Source organism: Adiantum capillus-veneris, chromosome 16, assembly GCF_014529385.1.
Source record: "Adiantum capillus-veneris isolate H3 chromosome 16, ASM1452938v2, whole genome shotgun sequence".
NCBI lineage: Eukaryota > Viridiplantae > Streptophyta > Polypodiopsida > Polypodiales > Pteridaceae > Adiantum > Adiantum capillus-veneris.
Genome location: NC_140946.1, coordinates 68,180,165 through 68,198,765, shown reverse-complemented (window position 1 = coordinate 68,198,765; position 18,601 = coordinate 68,180,165). Strand labels below are relative to the sequence as shown.

Genomic DNA, 18,601 nt, shown 5'->3' with positions numbered 1-18,601 from the left:
TCAACAATTTCCACCCACACCGGGCATTTGTGACGAATAAGACTCTGGTAGCCTTTAGTGAGTGCCCACGGGAGAACATGAGTCATCTGCGTATTAAAAAAGAGGGGAGACATCTCAAGCAAAAGGTTTCGTGCTTCCATATCTGCTAGCAGAACTTCATAAAATCCACGCGCCCCAAAGTAAACCCCACAGACAACTTGTCGCTTGAGGAGAAAATCTACCCATTGCCCGACATCTTGCGCAGTAGGCATTTTCCTTGGGAAAAACAGGATAACTGCATTCATAGCGTACTGCGCAATTGGGTCCATGAGGTCTTGTACCGGAATGTGCACCTCAAGAGCAAGCGCCTGACCATTCCATGCCTGTCGAGCCTCCTCAAAGTCCTCATACAAGCATGCTTTGATCTCCGAAGCGGCCTCCGACGTGGGTTCCATTGCTTTCCAACGCTTAAAGACACACAGAGAGTCGAACATAAATTAACAAAGCCTCGCCAAACAAAAGCAAATGTCTAGAAAACTCCGCAAATAACCGAGGAACCAACGCTCTGTACAGACTTCGCACAGTAATGCATCCAAAAACCACAACAGAGGTACATCAACTCAGCACTGCCCTATACACAGCGTGACACCATACCAAACCTCTGATCAACCTGAAAGCATCCCCTGCCACATGAACGCAGCCTCGGAAGACCTGCACAGGAATTGAAAGTGGCTGCGCAGGGCAGAACCACAGCGCTGAAGACTGACTGCTACCAGGAAGATGTGCAAATTCCAAGCCAGTGCGCTCAGTTAGCACAGGCAGGATATTTCACGCAGGCAGGTCAGGTCGCGAAAATCTGCAGGTCCAAGTCGCGCAGGCAGAGGAGAAGACCCCAGCGTGCAGGCAGTCCACCTCTGACAGAAAGGGGGGCGCGCAGGCTGGAAGACGCCCACAGCTCGGCGATGATTTCACTCACGCACACACGTGCGCGCACAGCCCTGCTGGTGCAGGCACAGTGAACGCAGCAGGTCACAGGAGAAGCTCGCGACAGTCTTTTCTCTCACACACACACACACCCCTCTCACACACACACACACACCCCAACACACACACACACACTCTTACTTTTTGGTGAAACAAAGTTTGTAGCTTGAAGTATTCTATGACTGTTTAAATCTTCTTGCATGGCTCCACCGAGAGTCAACAATGTGTATAACACAAAACACTAGCACCTTTCTCCATGTTTTCTGGTAACTCGCAAGTAACTGGGCATTTTTTCTTCAGAAAATCAAGTTTCGAAGGGATGTGAGCTGTTAAGGGGATGTTAACACAATACCATGTTTTTGGGTTGCTTGAAGGGACTTTCTCGAGAGAAGAAGACATAGCCAGTGTTCATGAGGTATGCATTCTTCATGTGCTCTTTGTTCACTAATAATGAACCCATGATAGAGTGCAATCAAGCTGCCTTTGAGGCGAACCTGAGATTTCTGCATTCCCAAGGTTCTAATTGAGCCAAAGGCTACTTCAGCTGTGCAGCTTTGTATGCATTTGCAGATAGCCTAAACAGGATATTTTTATGTTACCAATGACGGTTAGACTACCCAAAGAGAAGAGTGTTTTTGAGCATTCTCATTTAATTATGCCATGGTAAAAACATGCTTAGCTTCAGATTAGGCTTCTTTTGAGCATTTCATGATGGGAAAGTCTTTTATAAGTGGAATCATGTCAGGCTTCCGTTCCCCATTCCCATTCCAAATCCCCATTCCATATTTTAGATGTGGGTAACTATGTCATGTAGGCATTCTGAAACAATAAAGATATCATCAAACTGTGTATTAAAGACTATATGTTGACATTTTTGCATACAAATTATATGCATGGTGGACATTTGCATGCCTGACCATGCTGCACGGGTATGCCTTCTTAGTCCAATGGTATGCTTCCATTTGTTACCATAAAGACCAAAAGCAATATCTGTGTGGTTCTAAATACAATGGAAACCTCAAAATTAATGTAACACAGGTTGACTGCATACAAAGCAAAATCTTTGCCAATGCAAAGAGACAATTATGATTGCTAGGACAGCAATTATGAATTTAACAATTGCAAAGAGTTACAAAAGACCCTTCATATCCAGGCAGATGCTAAACTAGCTGTAATTAGACATTGCTGCTTGAATGAAAAATTCAACCTTTTAATTATGAGAAAATGTACATGTATTGAATTGCAACACCTCTACAATCATTGGACTTCAAAGTCCACAGGATTGAAGAGTTGAGGTTTTCTATAATTTTTCAAAAGCAATGATGAGCATACAACACTCACAGAAGAGAATGCCATGGCAGCTCCAGCAGCCCATGGAGGTAAACTCAGCTTCAAAGCTGGGTACAAAGCCCCAGCAGCAATGGGGACAGCCAGAAGATTATAACCTACCGCAAACAAATAATTGAGGCAGATCCGAGAAAAGGTTTTTTTGGAGAGATCAATAGCTGTGAGGACCCCTTCAAGACTGCTCCTTATCAACACAATATCAGCAGCTTCAATAGCAATATCGGTTCCTGACCCAAGTGCAATGCCAACATCAGCTGCCGCTAATGCAGGCGAGTCATTGACTCCATCTCCCACCATTGCCACCAAACCATTATCCTTCTGCAATTTCTTTATAATCTCCACTTTTTCCCAAGGTAGCACCTCAGCAATTACACGATCAGAATGAATTCCAGCCTGCACAGGACCTTTCTACCAATCAAAATCAACAAGCCATTAAACTAGGATGAAAACCCACATCTATAGGAAATGCTCTAGGCCCATTTCTTCTCATACTACAAGTCTCTCTCTCTCTCTCTCTCTCTCTCTCTCTCTCTCTGAGAGAGAGAGAGAGAGAGAGAGAGAGAGAGAGAGAGAGAGAGAGAGAGAGAGAGAGAGAACTACTCATTGCCGCCCCGTGGTTGACGAACGAGAAGGAGAGAGAGGGAGTCTTTGGCCACTTGCACATGAAAGAGAGGGAGGGGGGTGTCAATAATGGAGGAGAGAGAGAGGGTGGGAGATAATGGAGGAGAGGGAGAGGGTGGTACCAAGGGGGGGTGGCCCACTCCTGCATGCGAACATGGAGGGGAGGTGGGGTAGTGACATGGTACCGAGAGCTCGACTGATGCGCAAACTGCAGGAGATGGGGGTGCCCACAGTGTTGATTTGGGGGATTATGGCTTTATACAGATCAGTGATGGGACATGTACGCACCCCAGAGGGGATATCTGACTTAGTTCACTCCACTATCGGGGTGAAACAGGGTTGCCCATTGTCTCCTACTCTATTTGGTATGTATGTTGATGAGGTGTCTGATTACATTGACAGAGAGGGTGATAGAGGTGCCCAGCTGGCAGGGACGTGGATCCCATTGTTGTTATATGCTGATGATATTGTCTTGATCTTTGACTCACCAGAGGGTATGCAGCGACAGTTGGATGCATTACACAGTTTTGCAGAGGATAGTGGATTGTCTGTAAACCTTGGTAAAACCAAGGTCATGGTGTTTAACACCACACCGCAGTGGATCAGGAGATCGGCACCGACCTTCACGTATGGTCAAGAGATTGTGGAGTATACAGATGCATACACTTACCTTGGGATAGTCTTCACTGGGCCGAGGTTTTCTTTGGGGAGAGCAGCAGAGACTAGACTGACCAGAGCTTATGCGGCCTTGGGAGGCTTGGAGAGGATGTGTTCGCAGGTTCAGTTCCAAGAACCTCGGACAAAGTTATGGCTCTTTGATACTTTAGTAGCCTCAGCTATGATGTATGGGGTACAGGTATGGGGACCTTCTGTAGGCCAGGATGGTTGGAGACGTATGGAGAGGCCCTTGGTATCTATGATCTCCCGATTGATTAGAGCCAAGGCCTCCGTACCTCACGCGATCATTCGAGCAGAGCTAGCTGCCCCCCCCATGGAGATTGAGGCGCTTACCAGATCAGTGTCCTTTGTGCACAGCCTATGGGATACTACTAGAGACAGATATGCTAGACTGGCCCTTGAGTCTTCTAGACAGTTAGCTCTACAGGGGGACACTTCATGCTGGTATGCACAAATGACTTCATGGTTTCAGACGCATGGCTTCACCATGGACAGGTTGCCCCCTTTCCAGTATTCTCTTCAGGCACCCTCGCTGTCTCTTACACGGGTGGAGATCACTAGACTCATTCGTCAGGACCTGATCCAGCTCGACACCAGGAGGACATGGATAGAGCCGCCTCAGGAGTTGAGCACGAAGATGGCTTTCTATAGAGAGCATCTTCTCCACCTCACAGGAGATGGGTTTGTGATTCGACCCAGCTACATGGACACACATATGTCTCATGGTTTGCGTTGTGCCATTGGTCAGATACGCACATCCTCACATCAGCTCGAGATTGAGACTGGTAGATTCAGAGGGATACCAGCAGACAGCAGGATATGCCGATTATGCCAGAGAGAGCCAGAGACAGAGTTGCACTACATATGTCATTGCACAGTGTTCTATGAGATACGGGGGCGTTTCCACTGCTTATTCAGAGAGGGTTTTGGTCCTCTATCTAGGGTCATGAGTTATGAGGATCAGAGATGTCTTGGACTATATCTACTTGAGTTACACAGGTATAGAGACACTTTACTGGGGAGAGCTAGAGAGACGCAGTCCCAGAGACACATTACAGATTTCTTTTCACTAGATATGGGACAGCCAGAGGAGCAGCCACCACTGCAGAGCTCGTCCCACACTCATTCGACCACTACTGGCACTCTCATCGACCGAGCATTGGAGCTACAGAGATACAGACGACCGCGACTGAGGAGAGGAGCTACACAGCATCGACGGAGACTACAACAGAAGATTCGAGCCATACTCTCTCGACATCCAGAGTGCAGATGAGGATGGATCCTCACCATTTCTTCCATCTTTGTTTCACATACTGTTACATCCAGTTTACCGGGTACCTATTGTATCAGCTGCTACACCCACGTAGTTTTAGATTGTAGTAGTAGTAGTAGTAGTATTTTGTTCCACTTCTAGTTCTTTTCTAGTTCTTTTGTACCCAGACATGGTATTAGATTCACTATTTTGTAACTGATTGGTCTCATAGGTCATTTTGGCCTTTTGAAGACGTTAATATAACATTTCATTTCATTTCATTTCTCGGCCGAAGGAGCAGTACGAGGGGGCAACAGCGTGAGAGGGCTACCTTACGCTGCTGCCCTTCTCTCTCTCTCTCTCTCTCTCTCTCTCTCTCTCTCTCTCTCTCTCTCTCTCTCTCTCTCTCTCTCTCTCAGGACAGCACACCCGGCTGGTCGGAGGCTGGAAACAGGGTACGCAGGAGGCAGCAGAGACATTTGAGGGCGAAAGGAAGCATACACTGGAGCACCGCGGGCACTGCATGAGAATGCGCAGGGCTGCTCACTACTGAAAACCAGTAGCGCGCAGAGGAACGATTGCAGGGCTGAGGGCATTCGCGACGAGGCGGAGGCTGCAGAGCAGAGCACGACAGGGCCTCTCTCAGCGCTGCCCTGAGACCTGCACGCACTGCCCTGCGTACTCCTGCTGAGGCCTACGCGAGAGAGTCCCACGCTGTTCTACGTGTAGCACGTCCGGCAGACCTACGCACGCCCCAGTTGTTCTACGCATAGGAAGTCAATATCTCTTCATTTTAAGCCTTAATGAAATTTTAAGTTAAAAGAGATTTTAAGCCTTAAAGTTTAAAGGCCTTTAAGCTTTGAAATAAACTTTTAAAGTTTAAAGGTTTTTAAGCTTTCCCTAGTGCCCTACCCCACATTTGTGGCTCGGGTTCGATGGATCCGCCTACCGAAGGGGAAGGCCCGGGTGTAGATAGCTACACCACCCCAAAAAAACCGACGGCTACTTTCAAACGGAGAAACAGAGATACTGTACTATCACCACGATCCTTATGAGTCAGGAAAACCTCCAGGATACATGATGAGCTACTGATGGAGAAGGTCCAAGTGATGCTCAAATCAGAGCTAAACTATATGAGGGATGACATCAGGAAGGAAATGCACGCGAACGCTGAGAGCTACAGGAACTCCATGTATGGAGACATGATGAGAGAACTAAGGAGAGAGATCCGGGGGGATACAGAATGAGGAAATTCAGATCGTGAAAACGGAATTACGAAACCTAATCAAGGCCGAAGTAAATGTAACAGAATGCGTTATGCAAAAGAAACTCGATGAGGCAGTAGCAAGTTTTGAAGCATGGAAAACAAATATGGAAAAGCACATGGGGGAAAAAGATGCAATAATCGAGGAGCTAAAAGGAGAACTTGCGGCTTGCAAATTTGCAACTAAGGAGAAGGGAGACGACCAACCTTCGGTGCTAAAGGAGCTCGAGAACATGAAGGATCAGATGAAAGCTCTACGGGAAGGAGATGAACAGAAATCGAAAACGGCATCTTCATGGGCAGAACGTCTTGTTAAGACACAAGAAAAGGTTGATGAAGCAGAGAAATGGATTGAGGATGCGAAGAAAGGGAAGGCCCATATGCCTGAGACCACACCTACCTCCACCATTATTAATATGACCATTGAGGAAGAGTAGAAAAGGAAGAATCGGGCTCTGCATGTGCGGGTCACAGGAGTCAAAGATAAAGAGAATGTAGATGAAGAAGCGAGGGAACTGCTACAACGCATGGGCATCACAGAGCCTACTCACACAAGTGCACGGAGAGTGGGCAAGAAAGGAATCGACGAGAAGGGAAACGTAAAGGATAGGGCACTTATTCTCCGCTTCCCTAATATAGAAACAAGGAAAGAATGTCTAAAGAAGAGGCCAACTCTTAAGAAAACCAATATTTTCCTGGGAGATGACCTTACATTGGCACAAGTGGCACACATGCAAGAGTTGATGCGAGAGATCAGGGCAGCAAGAGAAAAGGGGAAAATCGCCTTTTATAGAGGAGGGAAAGTAGTGGTTCTGGAAAAGCGCTCATCATGACGGTGTGAGGCGATGCTCCGGATAGCGGTGTGGAATTGTAATGGATCATATAGGCTAGATGTAGGTGCCTTTGAAGACAGCTTTAGGGACAGAGACATAGTTTTCTACTCAGAGACACACCAGATACCGGGACAGCTTATGCCACATGTGAAGGGGTATTTATGGGAAACAGCTGGTCGACCAGACAAGAGATCTCTACGAGGTAGCCGGGGTTCAGGAGGAGTAGCAGTCTTCTTTAAAGAGGAGCTGAGACCACTACTACAGATTATCAGGAAAGATGAACAAGCAAGGTATATGTGGGTGAGAATGAGAGGCGAGACAGGTAGATTTCTATATATCGCTATATGCTACTTCCCTCCAAGTACATCAGTCTACTCCTCACCTAAAGGACAGTCCCCTTTCTCCATATTGAATAATGACATATGGGAGTTCTCTAGAGATGGAGACATCGTTCTCTTAGGAGACTTTAATGCCAGAACGGCCAACTCTCAAGCAGTATTCTATGATACTTCTGAGGAAATGCTCAGAGAAGTGGATTTATCACAGGAGGGGCTTACTAGAAATTCACAGGATAAAGAACACACTGAATATGGGAGACATCTCATGGAGATGGCAACTACACATGGTTTGGCCATACTTAATGGTCTAGAGAATTTCCCTTTATCTGGGGGATTCACATGCTTCCCGCACAGGCATGGGGCCAGTACAGTGGATTATGTCATGACTTCACCAAGCTTTATTTCTAGTATCGACGACTTTAAGGTGGGACCCAGACCGGTTGGGATTGCAGTGGATCATGCTCTCTTGACCTTATCAATCTCCTTCCAATACAATGCCTCTCAAGTACAAAGGAAGAAGACACACACAAGATATACTTTCACGCCAGAGACTGATTCAGTCTATGTGGAATAGATCTATAATAGGATGTGGGCAGCCGAGCCAGTATATACTGTAGAGGAGATTACTTCTCAGCTAACAGAGATACTACATGGAGCAGCACAAGAGGCATACCCACATACTTAGCCTGATCAGAAGAGAGGATCTGGGAACATGCCTCAAAACAGTTGGCACGACGAGGAATGCAGAGAGACGAGAACCCAGGTCCAGAAAGAGCTTACACTTGGGATCATCACATATAAGCAGTCTCGGATTGCTCTTTGGCGTATAGTACGTCGCAAGAAAAGGGCATTTTTAGCCAAACTGGAGAAGGATTTATATCAGCTCTTCTCGAGTCAGGACTCACATGAGGCCTGGTGTTTATTTCACGAGCACTCATCACCTCCGACAATTACTTCTCCTGAGATTTGGGGTCAATATGTAACATCATTATATACGATATCTGGACAACCTCCATTACCGTATCCGCTAGAGCCATGCCCTGCTACTAGTACTTTCTTTACTGCCGAAATGGTGGAAAAAGCCATTGATAAGATGAAGACAAGAAGAGCATATGATCATGAGGGTTTAGTAGCAGAACATCTCATCCATGCAAGGGATCTACTTTCAAAAGTCCTTGCTCGTCTGTTTAATCGGGTCATGTGTGAAGGATTACCTGAATCTTGGAAATTATCTACTATCGTACCTATTTTCAAGTCAGGGGATCCTATGATACCCGGGAACTACCGTACCATTATGGTGGGTCACACATTGACCCGACTGTACGCATCCATTCTGGAACAAAAATTGAGTAGATGGGCAGAGAATGAGGGCATAAGGGCAACAGGACAAGCTGGATTCAGGAGGGGTTATTCCACTTTACATCACATTCTTACGCTCAGAGCCATTATTGAGGAAGGAAGAGCAAGCGGGAGAAGGATGTATTGTTGCTTTGTGGATTTTCGGAAAGCTTTTGATACAGTACCAAGGGCCAGATTGCTGCGCAGAATGCAAGAGTTAGGGGTCCCCAAAGAGATTATCTGGGGGATCATGGCCTTATACAGGTCAGTAACTGGTTATGTACGTACTCCAGAAGGGGATTCCGACATTGTTCATTCCACTGTTGGAGTAAAGCAGGGATGCCCACTGTCCCCTACTTTATTTGGTATGTATATAGATGAGGTATCAGATTACATTGATAGAGAGGGTGACAGAGGTGCTCAACTTGCAGGGTCACGGATCCCTTTGTTGTTGTATACAGATGATATTGTATTGATAGTAGAATCACCAGATGGAATGCAGAGGCAGTTAGATGCATTACATAAATTCGCGGAGGACAACGGACTGTCGGTAAATTTGGGTAAAACCAAAGTTATGGTGTTTAACACCACACCGCAGTGGGTTAGGAGATCGGCACCTACATTTGCATATGGCCAGGATACTGTAGAGTACACAGATGCATACACATACCTTGGTGTGGTATTTACAGGACCGAAGTTTACTCGTAAGAAAGCAGCGGATGCTAGATTGTCCAAAGCCTCTGCGGCCTTGGGAGGGTTGGAGAGGATGTGTTCACAAGTGCAGTTTCAGGAACCACGAACAAAACTTTGGCTCTTTGATACTGTGGTGGCTTCGGCTATGCTTTATGGGGTCTAGATTTGGGGACCATCTGTGGATCAGGATAATTAGAAGTCAATGGAGAGACCTTTGGTATCTATGATTTCCCGAATGATTAGAGCCAAGGCCTCCGTACCACACGCGATTACCCGAGCAGAACTAGCTGCCCCTCCAATAGAAATTGAAGCTCTTACCAGATCAATGTCCTTTATACATGGTTTATGGGATACAAATAATTGCCGATATACTAGATTGGCCCTCGAATCCTCTCGACAGTTAGCAATGAAAGGAGATACATCATGCTGGTATGCGCAACTGTCCTCGTGGTTTCAGAGACACGGGTTCAGTATGGAAAGATTACCCCCCTTCCAATACTCTCTTGAGGCTCCATCACTTGCAATCACACGAACGGAGATTAATAAAATCATCCGCCAGGATCTTATACAGTTGGACACTAAGAGGACATGGGTAGACCCTACACAAGAATTGGGCACGAAGATGGCCGACTACAAAGAAAACTTCCTACAGCTATCTGAAGATGGCTTTGTGATTCGCCCGAGCTACATGGATACCCACCTGTCTCATGGTTTGAGATGTGCTATTGGTCAGATTCGTACATCCTCACACCAGTTGGAAATTGAATTTGGCAGATTTAGGGGAATCCCACCTGAGAGCAGAATTTGCAAGTTATGCGGAATGGAGCCGGAGACAGAATTACACTACATATGCCACTGCACTGTATACTATGAGATACGTGGGCGTTTCCATTGCCTATTTAAAGAAGGCTTTGGACCTCTAGATAGACTCATGCAATACCAAGATCAAAGGTGCTTAGGCCTGTACCTACTGGAACTACATCGGCACAGGGATAATCTAATGAGAAAACAAAGAGCACTACAGCCTCAGAGGCTGATCACAGATTTCTTCGGATCGAGAGAAGCAGGAATGGAAGGAGAAGCGAGAGGCCAGAAGCGAGCACAAAGGAGTACCCACATTCATACCAAAGGGACCCTCATTGACAGGGCGATTGAGTTTAGGAAATCGAGACGACCACGACTGAGATGCAGAAGCACACTTCACCGGAGGAGACTACAACAAAGGATTAGAAGCATTCTAGCCAGACACCCACAATGCTCCTAAGAAGTTTATCTAATACTTTGTATTGAGTTTTTCGCATTTATTTTCACACTTTCACACTTTTCAGACATTGTAACAGACTCACCACTTTTGTATCAGTTTGGTCTCATAGGTCACTCTGGCCTTTTGAAGACGTTAATATAACATTTCATTTCATTTCATTTCTCTCTCTCTCTCTCTCTCTCTCTCTCTCTCTCTCTCTCTCTCTCTCTCTCTCTCTCTCTCTCTCTCAGGTTTTAAAACTATCTTTTACGGTTGTCTCTGTGTTTTTTTTCGAGTTTTGTGTCCCATTTTTGCTGATTTTTAGGGGTTTGTTTGTGTCTATTGCTGTTTTTTAGGGTCTCTCTCTCTCTCTCTCTCTCTCTCTCTCTCTCACACACACACACACACACACACACACACACACACACACTTTTTATTTGTAAATCTGATTTGATTTATTTACAAATGGGAAACCTCAGAGCGAGAAAACCCATCAGAAAGATAGATACGGAAGTCAAGTGATCCAAATGCAACAACAAGGGGTGGGTGGCAATGGCATACAATAGAGGGGACAACCTTACCTAACAACCTTGCCTGACAGAGCATCCAAGTGGCCAAGGATCAATCAGGTCACCATCAAGAAGGCCAAATGACAAACTATGAGCACACAAGAAATGTACAACGTTGGCTATTATAGGACCAAATCCAAGGGCTCGCATTGTATCAGCAACGAAATCCCACTATACCGTATCAAAGGCCTTTTCAATGTCCACTTGCATCACGAGTACATCCTGCTGGGTATATTTGGCATATTCGATTCCAATCAAGACATTTGCCAAATTATCCATGATCTGGCGACGAGGGATGAAGCCATATTGAGCCGGATGGATACTTGCAAGAAGTGACTTCTTGATGCGATGCACAATCATCTTAGCAAAATTTTTGTATACGACTGGCATGAGGGTAATCGGCCGCCAATGAGAAAAATGCTCACAAAGCACCTGCTTGGGCAATAATTTCAGCAAGCCTTCTTTCCAAGACAATGAAAAATGATGCTTATTCCAAGCAACATTCGTCATATAGAGCAAAGGCTCTTTCAAAAGCTCCCAGAAGGAGATGAAAAATTCCAGAATGAGTCCGTCCCAACCAGGGGAACGCCATCTGCCAAGAGCAATCAATGGGGAGTGCAATTCATTTTCAGTAAAATCCACCTCCATCCCTTGCGCATCACAAGGCGAGAGAATTGCATTCACTTTAGGTAACATAAGTCGGCGGGAACGACAAGTTTCGGTAGAAACCAGAGGAGGAAAAAAAAATGCATTCCCAAAATGCGACGTCATGGCATTAACAAGCTCACTTTTCGAAGTTGTCCAGGAGCCCGATGGGAGCTTCACCCTCTTGATGGCTTGAGAGGCCCTTGAATAGTGTAGGTGCTTAAAAAACCGTTTCGAAGCACATCCCTTATCTACAAACGCTCGATGTCGAGCACGAGTTTTCCATTTATCTAGTTTGCGTTTGTCATTATGTTGCAGACATACTCGAGCATGACAAAGTGCTGTCAACTCACAGTTCTCAACAGACGCGTATTAGCCAAAATTTGGAGCTCTCGATGAACATTTTTTGCATCATCAACACTTCGTATAACTGAAGCATATAGTACTTGCCATAATCCTGAATCACACTTTGCACACGCATGACGAAACAATACCAAGCAACATCAAGATCCAAATTCATTTGGGCGACCAATGGGGGAATGACATCATGAATCATGCCACGAAATACCTCATGCGAAAGATAGGCATTGTTGATGTGTAGTAAACGTTTCCTAGAGAGAGACTTATCATCATACATTCGCCCAAAGTGCAAGGCCATCAAAACCGGGGCATGATTAGACAGTAACAAGGTGTGGTCAATGCTCATCTCGCATACATACTCATCATATTATTGCATATTAAGGACATACCATCGATCTAGCCATGCACGATACGACGAGTGAGCATTATGCTGAAAAGTATACCCACAAACATTAGGATGCAAAAGGCTCCACAAATCCATCTTCCGTGTGCAAGCAACAAGATCTGTCCGAGCCTGCTCTTCCACATTGTGGTGTTATCGAATGAAGCAGGCGCATTGTTAAAATCACCACAAAGAAAAGCATTGGAGAGCCAAGGATAAGAAGACATTGCACGCCATAAAGCTGAACGTTGCCGCGAGGCTATGTGCGCATAAACACCCCCAAAGTCATAAGTCTGACCATTGACTATACATTGAATCACCATCCAGCGACTTGCCCTATCATTATATGCAAGAACTGGCTGCAACTCATGTTTAACCAACATCAAAACACCCAAATAGTCCGTCAATCCAGCATAGGCTATCCAGTATCCCGCAAAATACGAACATTGCCCAGCAAATTCATGCTGATTGTGCTCTTGCAAAATAGCAATGTCTGCCTTACATGTATGTACATAATGCCAGGTTAATCTTATCAGTGTTACATAACCCGCGCACATTATATTAAATGCATTTAACACAACTATGCATTAAAGAGATATGTACAAAGGCAAAGGAAAGGGGAACTAAGCAGACGTGCCCATAGGCACATCAATATCAAGAGACAGTCGCTCGACTACATTATCTTCCATACCCGCATCAGCAAAAGCAGAAATCTCTCTCTCACACACACTTTTTGTTTATTTGATTTATCTATCTGTGGGAAACCTCAAAGAAAGGAAAACCCACCAAAAAGATGTACAAGGAAAGGAACACAATAGTGTTCGGCTGTACAAAATAGCTAAAAGCATTCATAAGAAAGCTGATGTATCTCTGCTATGATATCACCAACTTCCAAGGCAAACCACAAAGACTGCAGAAGGGAAATCTTGAAGAAAGGTAGGGGATCTGTATGAATGCGATGGAACATATAGCCATTACGCTGTCGCCACAAGCTCCAGTACGCCCAAAACCTGACCCACATGAAGTAGGCTGCAAAGCATTGCAACGCCTGCGAGAAGATACCAAAACCCCAAAACCGCTTATGGAATACCGTCGTGGGAAAACGTAGCCGCATACACATAGATACCTGACGAAGGAAGTCTCGAGTAACACAGCAATCCCACAAGAGGTGACAAACATCCTCCTCGGCAGATAAGCAACGGACACATGATGAAGGGCGGATACGGCGCATCCTAAGAAAGGTACCCACTGGGAGCACACCAAGTAAACACCGCCAAAGAAACAAACGCTTCTTCAACGGCAAATGGCTTTCCCATATTGCAGATATAATCCTTCGCCACCAAATATCTGATTTATGCATGTGCCAAATAGTGTTGCAATGATCAGCAATCCATCGATGAGGCAGAAGAGTATATGCCCAGCCGGCAGAAATATCTTGAAAAGGCATTTCCCCAAGCTTCCAGTCAGACATGCGATCACCATCAGCCAAAGGTGAAACGGGCAAGAAACCTATCAACATTTGCTGTAACTCTCTCCAAAACTGGCGATAGTGCATGCCCAATCCAAAGCGGCGAGCGGCAAATGGGAACTCGAAAGTGAAACCAGTTGCATCCACCACATCCTCAACCACTCGAATGCCACGGCAGGAGAGGAAATACGCCTGGCGAGGCGAGCGGTCGACCAAAGTAAGAGAAATAGCCCCGCTCCAATGAAGGCTCTCCGCGTGAAGTGAATTTCCTTCCCTCCGAGCATTCCACGATAGATGAATCGTAACCTGTTTCCATGCAGAAAGCAAGGTGGAAGAAAGTGGGCATCCAGGAATATGACCATCCATCTTACCAAATACTGCCTCCCACATGGATGATTGCCAGTGACCAAATGATGATGTAACCACATGCTGACTCAATTGTGCAAACATAAGAGTCCAAGGCTGAGTTCGTTGCATAAGTGTAGGCAAAAGCATAGCCTTCCTAGCAAGGACATGCCTACGTAGGTCCAAAATATTCAAACCACCAAAGCGCTTTGGTGTACAAAGTTTTGCCATTGACATCAAACGCAAACTTTTTTGTGAGCATGCGTTCGCCACAAATGAGACAAAATGGCCGACATGAGAGAGTCAAGACAATGGCGGGGCCAATGCAACAATGGCAAAAAGAACTGAACATATGCCATGAGGATACTTTGAACAATTTGCAGGCGAGCATGCAGTGGCCAAGTAGAAAGCTTCTAGTAGTGCAATTTAACATTCAAGCAATTCATAACCAAACCACTTTCTGCGTGTGAGTAACATTCCATCCAATTGGATAACCCAAATGTTTGATGATTACATTCGGAAGAACAATCTCTCTTGGCCACAACAGAGCATGCCAACCACAAGAGCGAAGCGGCAAAAGCTTTGATTTACGGAAATTGACTTTAAGACCAACCGCAATCGCAGACAATTCCGAAGCGTCCATAATCACTTGAACATCGCTTTGTTGATTGTGGGGCATAAACAACGAGTCATCTGCATAAGCCTGCCCATTAAAGGTATTACCTGATGGTAGCTGCAAACCATGAAGACGCTGCGTAGAGGTCAAGTAATCAAGATACATCAACAAAGGATGAGAGGCAATTGCATACAGCAAAGCACTAATAGGGCAACCTTGCCTAACTGAACAACCAAGTGGCCACGATTCTGTCAATTCCCCGTCCAGGATTCACGAAGACGTACTACAATCATACAAGAAATAAACCACATTGTCCAACTTAGGACCAAATCCTAGACATCTCATTGTGGCAGCAATGAAGTCCCATTGCACAGTGTCAAAGGCCTTTTCAATATCAACTTGCATGACCAACACATCTTGTTGTGTATACTTAGCATACTCCATGCCAATCATAATATTGGCCAAATTGTCCATGATTTGACGACGAGGAATGAAACCATACTGAACCTGATGAAGTCCTGTAAATAAATAGTCCTTCATGTGGTGGATCAACATTTTAGCCAAAATCTTGTATACCACCGGGATCAAAGTTATGGGCCGCCAATGAGAGAACTGCTCGCAAAGCGCTTGCTTGGGCAACAACTTAAGTAAGCCCTCTTTCCATGAAATTGGTAGATCCTATTTTTCCCATGCCACATTTAACATGAAAATCAGGGGTTGTTTAAGAGCATCCCAAAAGGAGAGGAAAAATTCCACAGTAAGTCCGTCCCAACCGGGAGATCTCTACCAGCCCAATGCAAGCAAGATACCATGCAATTCGGAAACAGAGAAAGGATCCTCAAGGCATTGTGCCTCCTGCGAAGACAGGATCGGACAAACATAAGAAAGCAACAATTCACGCGCTCCACAAGCTGCCGAAGAAGGCTGAGATGGAGCAGCAAACACCTTACGATAATGTGAAACCATAACCTCAGCAAGTTCCCGCTTCGAAGAAGTCCAAGCACCCGAGGAAAGCATAACCCGCTTAATTGACTGTGAGACTCTTGAATGATGTAGATGCTTAAAAAATTTCTTCGAAGCACAACCTTTATCCATAAAAGCCTGTTGACGTGCACACGTCTGCCATTTAGCAATCTTCCTCTTATCATTTTTCTGAATACACACTTTAGCTTCACATAACTCCGTCATTTCAAAGTCAGACAGGGGGCGTAAATCAGCCAACTGTTGTAATCGTTGCCTAACCTGTTTCGCATCAACGACATTCCCCCGAATAAACTGCATATCCATAGTCGAAAATCACACTTTGTACTCTCCTGACAAAACGATACCAGGCAGCGTCCAAATCAATATGCATTTGAGCCAGCAGCGGGGGAATAATATCAGCAATCATGTGACGAAAAACTTCATGAGTAAGATAGGCATTATTAACATACAACAGACGTTTCTTGTGAAGAGGCCGATCACAAAGAGACTGCCCAAAATACAAAGACAGCAAAAGAGGATAATGATCCGATAGCTGCAGAGCATAATCTATCCTCATGTCACATATAAATTCTTCATACTGTTGCCCATTAAGAAAATACCAACGATCCAATCGTGCTCTATAAGATGAATGAGAAGCATGCTGAAAGGTAAAACCAGAGGCATCAGGATGCAAACAACGCCATATATCAATCATTTGAGCGGAGGCAACAAGAAGATCCCATTTGTGTTTCTCCGCAAGCAACATATGCGAATTTCCTGTGGTGCTGTCAAGCAAATCAGGGGTATTATTGAAATCTCCACAAAGAAATGCATTCGAGGTCCATGGGTGAGACGAGATTTCGCGTCATAAAGCAGCTCTTTGCCCAGAGTCCGTATATGCATAAGTACCTCCAAATTCATGAACTCGACCATTCAACAAACACTATACAACCATCCACCGACCATGCGGATCATTGTATAGCAGAACAAGCTGAAGCTCATGTCGAACCAACATCAATAAACCTGAGAAATCTTGCGAGCCAGCGTATGCAATCCAATATCCGGCAAAATAGGAACATTGACCAGCAAACTCGTGCTGATTATTCTCTTGCAATACAACTATGTCTGCCCTACATGTATGTACATAGTGCCAGGTCAGACGCCATTTGTCAAGGTTGCATAACCCACGCACATTGTATGAGATGCATTTAATATGACTTTGCATTGGAAACATATGTACAAAAAGCAACAAATATAATAATCAAGTGGAGGTGCCCATAGACACGTCTCCATCCACTACATCCGTACGAGGACCCAACCTCTGTGTCAGGGAAGGAAACGTGTCCACAGTGTTCACAGACGATGTGGAAGTCTCACCAAGGAGTACATCTTTGTAAGAGTGCATCGCTTTGTCCCATGCATCAATCAACGTGCGATTGTCATTACATGGAAGTTGCTTAAACGATGCATTCTTGTTGGCATTAACAGAAGGAACGTAATTACGAGAAGAAATTGCTCTCTCACACACACACCCCCCCCTTTTTTTGTGTAAATCTTTGGGATTAATTAACAAGTGGGAAACCTTGAGGCAAGGAAAACCCACATAAAAGATCATATACAAAAGAAAGAACATAGAAGTGTCTGGCTGAAAAAGAGGACTATAAGCATTCATAGGAGAACTGATCTATCCCTGAGGTGATATCACAGGCAAAACGTAAAGATTGCCCAAGGGAAACCTTGAAAAACTGAAAAGGATCTGCATCAGAGTGGTGGAGCATATGGCCATTACATTGGCGCCACAGGGTTCAATAAGCCCAATATCTGACCCATATAACACAAGGCATGTCCTCTCTTTTTCTACTGCCGCCCTTCGCTATGAGCTGTGACCTCATTATCGACATTTCTGGTAGCAAATTCAACAGTTGCTTGCTCTTGTTTCTCCAGTGGCTCCATTGCTTGCAGACTCCTAGGTTTGGATTGAAATCTTGCCCATGCTAGGTTGGACTATATATTGGCAGGGTCAGTTTATGCTTTGCTGTAGTCTGATGCATGGATTGTGTCCCATGGAAACCAGTTGTGATCGCTCTCCAAGTCTCAATTGTGGTGGCAAAGAGCACTGTCTCGCATTTGGAAGAATCATCTACCTTTCAAAGAGCGTTGTTTCTTATGGTGATGTATGGTGGTGCTTTACCAATCGATACTTTTTTGCATGTGCGACGCATCACCTCCTCTCGTTTGTGCCCAATGTAATGGGGCTGATGAGACTGTGACGCATTTGCTTTGGGATTGCCGCTGCTCCCAGTCTTTCATTAGGTAAGTGCCCTTTACTCTGCGCCTTCGTTTCCCCTCCGGAATATTTCACATACGATTTTGGATTTTTGGAGTCCTCTTGCCGCCATAGTCTCTGTTTGAGGTCTTCTTCAGTTGGGTCAGATTTTGAGTTATGTGGACCATATGGCACCAACGTCACTCTCGGATGTTTCATGCCATGGAAATTGACCCTTTCCCTTCAAATTTTCACTTGGACAGGCACTTCACTTTGCTCATGACGTGGGAAACATCTCTCTTGAAGCTTATAGGATTTACTTTAATTGTTTCTAGTTTTCGAAGCCTTATGATGCTTCGACTTTTGTACCTCTTCTTTATTGTGGGTTTTCCTCTGCTTGAGGTTTCCCACTTGTAA

At 45.1% G+C, this 18,601-nt stretch overlaps 1 protein-coding gene across 5 annotated transcripts in view; it reads right to left on the bottom strand.

The window, feature by feature from the left end:
- LOC147439220 (copper-transporting ATPase RAN1-like) overlaps positions 1-18,601 on the bottom strand; it is a 135,965-nt gene that overhangs the window by 30,678 nt on the left and 86,686 nt on the right. For 3 of the 5 annotated variants that reach the window (XM_086485084.1, XM_086485082.1, XM_086485083.1), the window contains exon 9: positions 2,153-2,703. The exons of 1 other annotated variant lie outside the window; for it this stretch is intronic. In XM_086485084.1, the coding sequence (XP_086341210.1) occupies positions 2,221-2,703 (483 nt within the window). In that variant the 3' untranslated portion in view covers positions 2,153-2,220. Of the gene's footprint in view, positions 1-2,152; positions 2,715-18,601 lie in introns of those variants that run through there. One more of the 5 variants, XM_086485086.1, reaches the window with a different exon arrangement.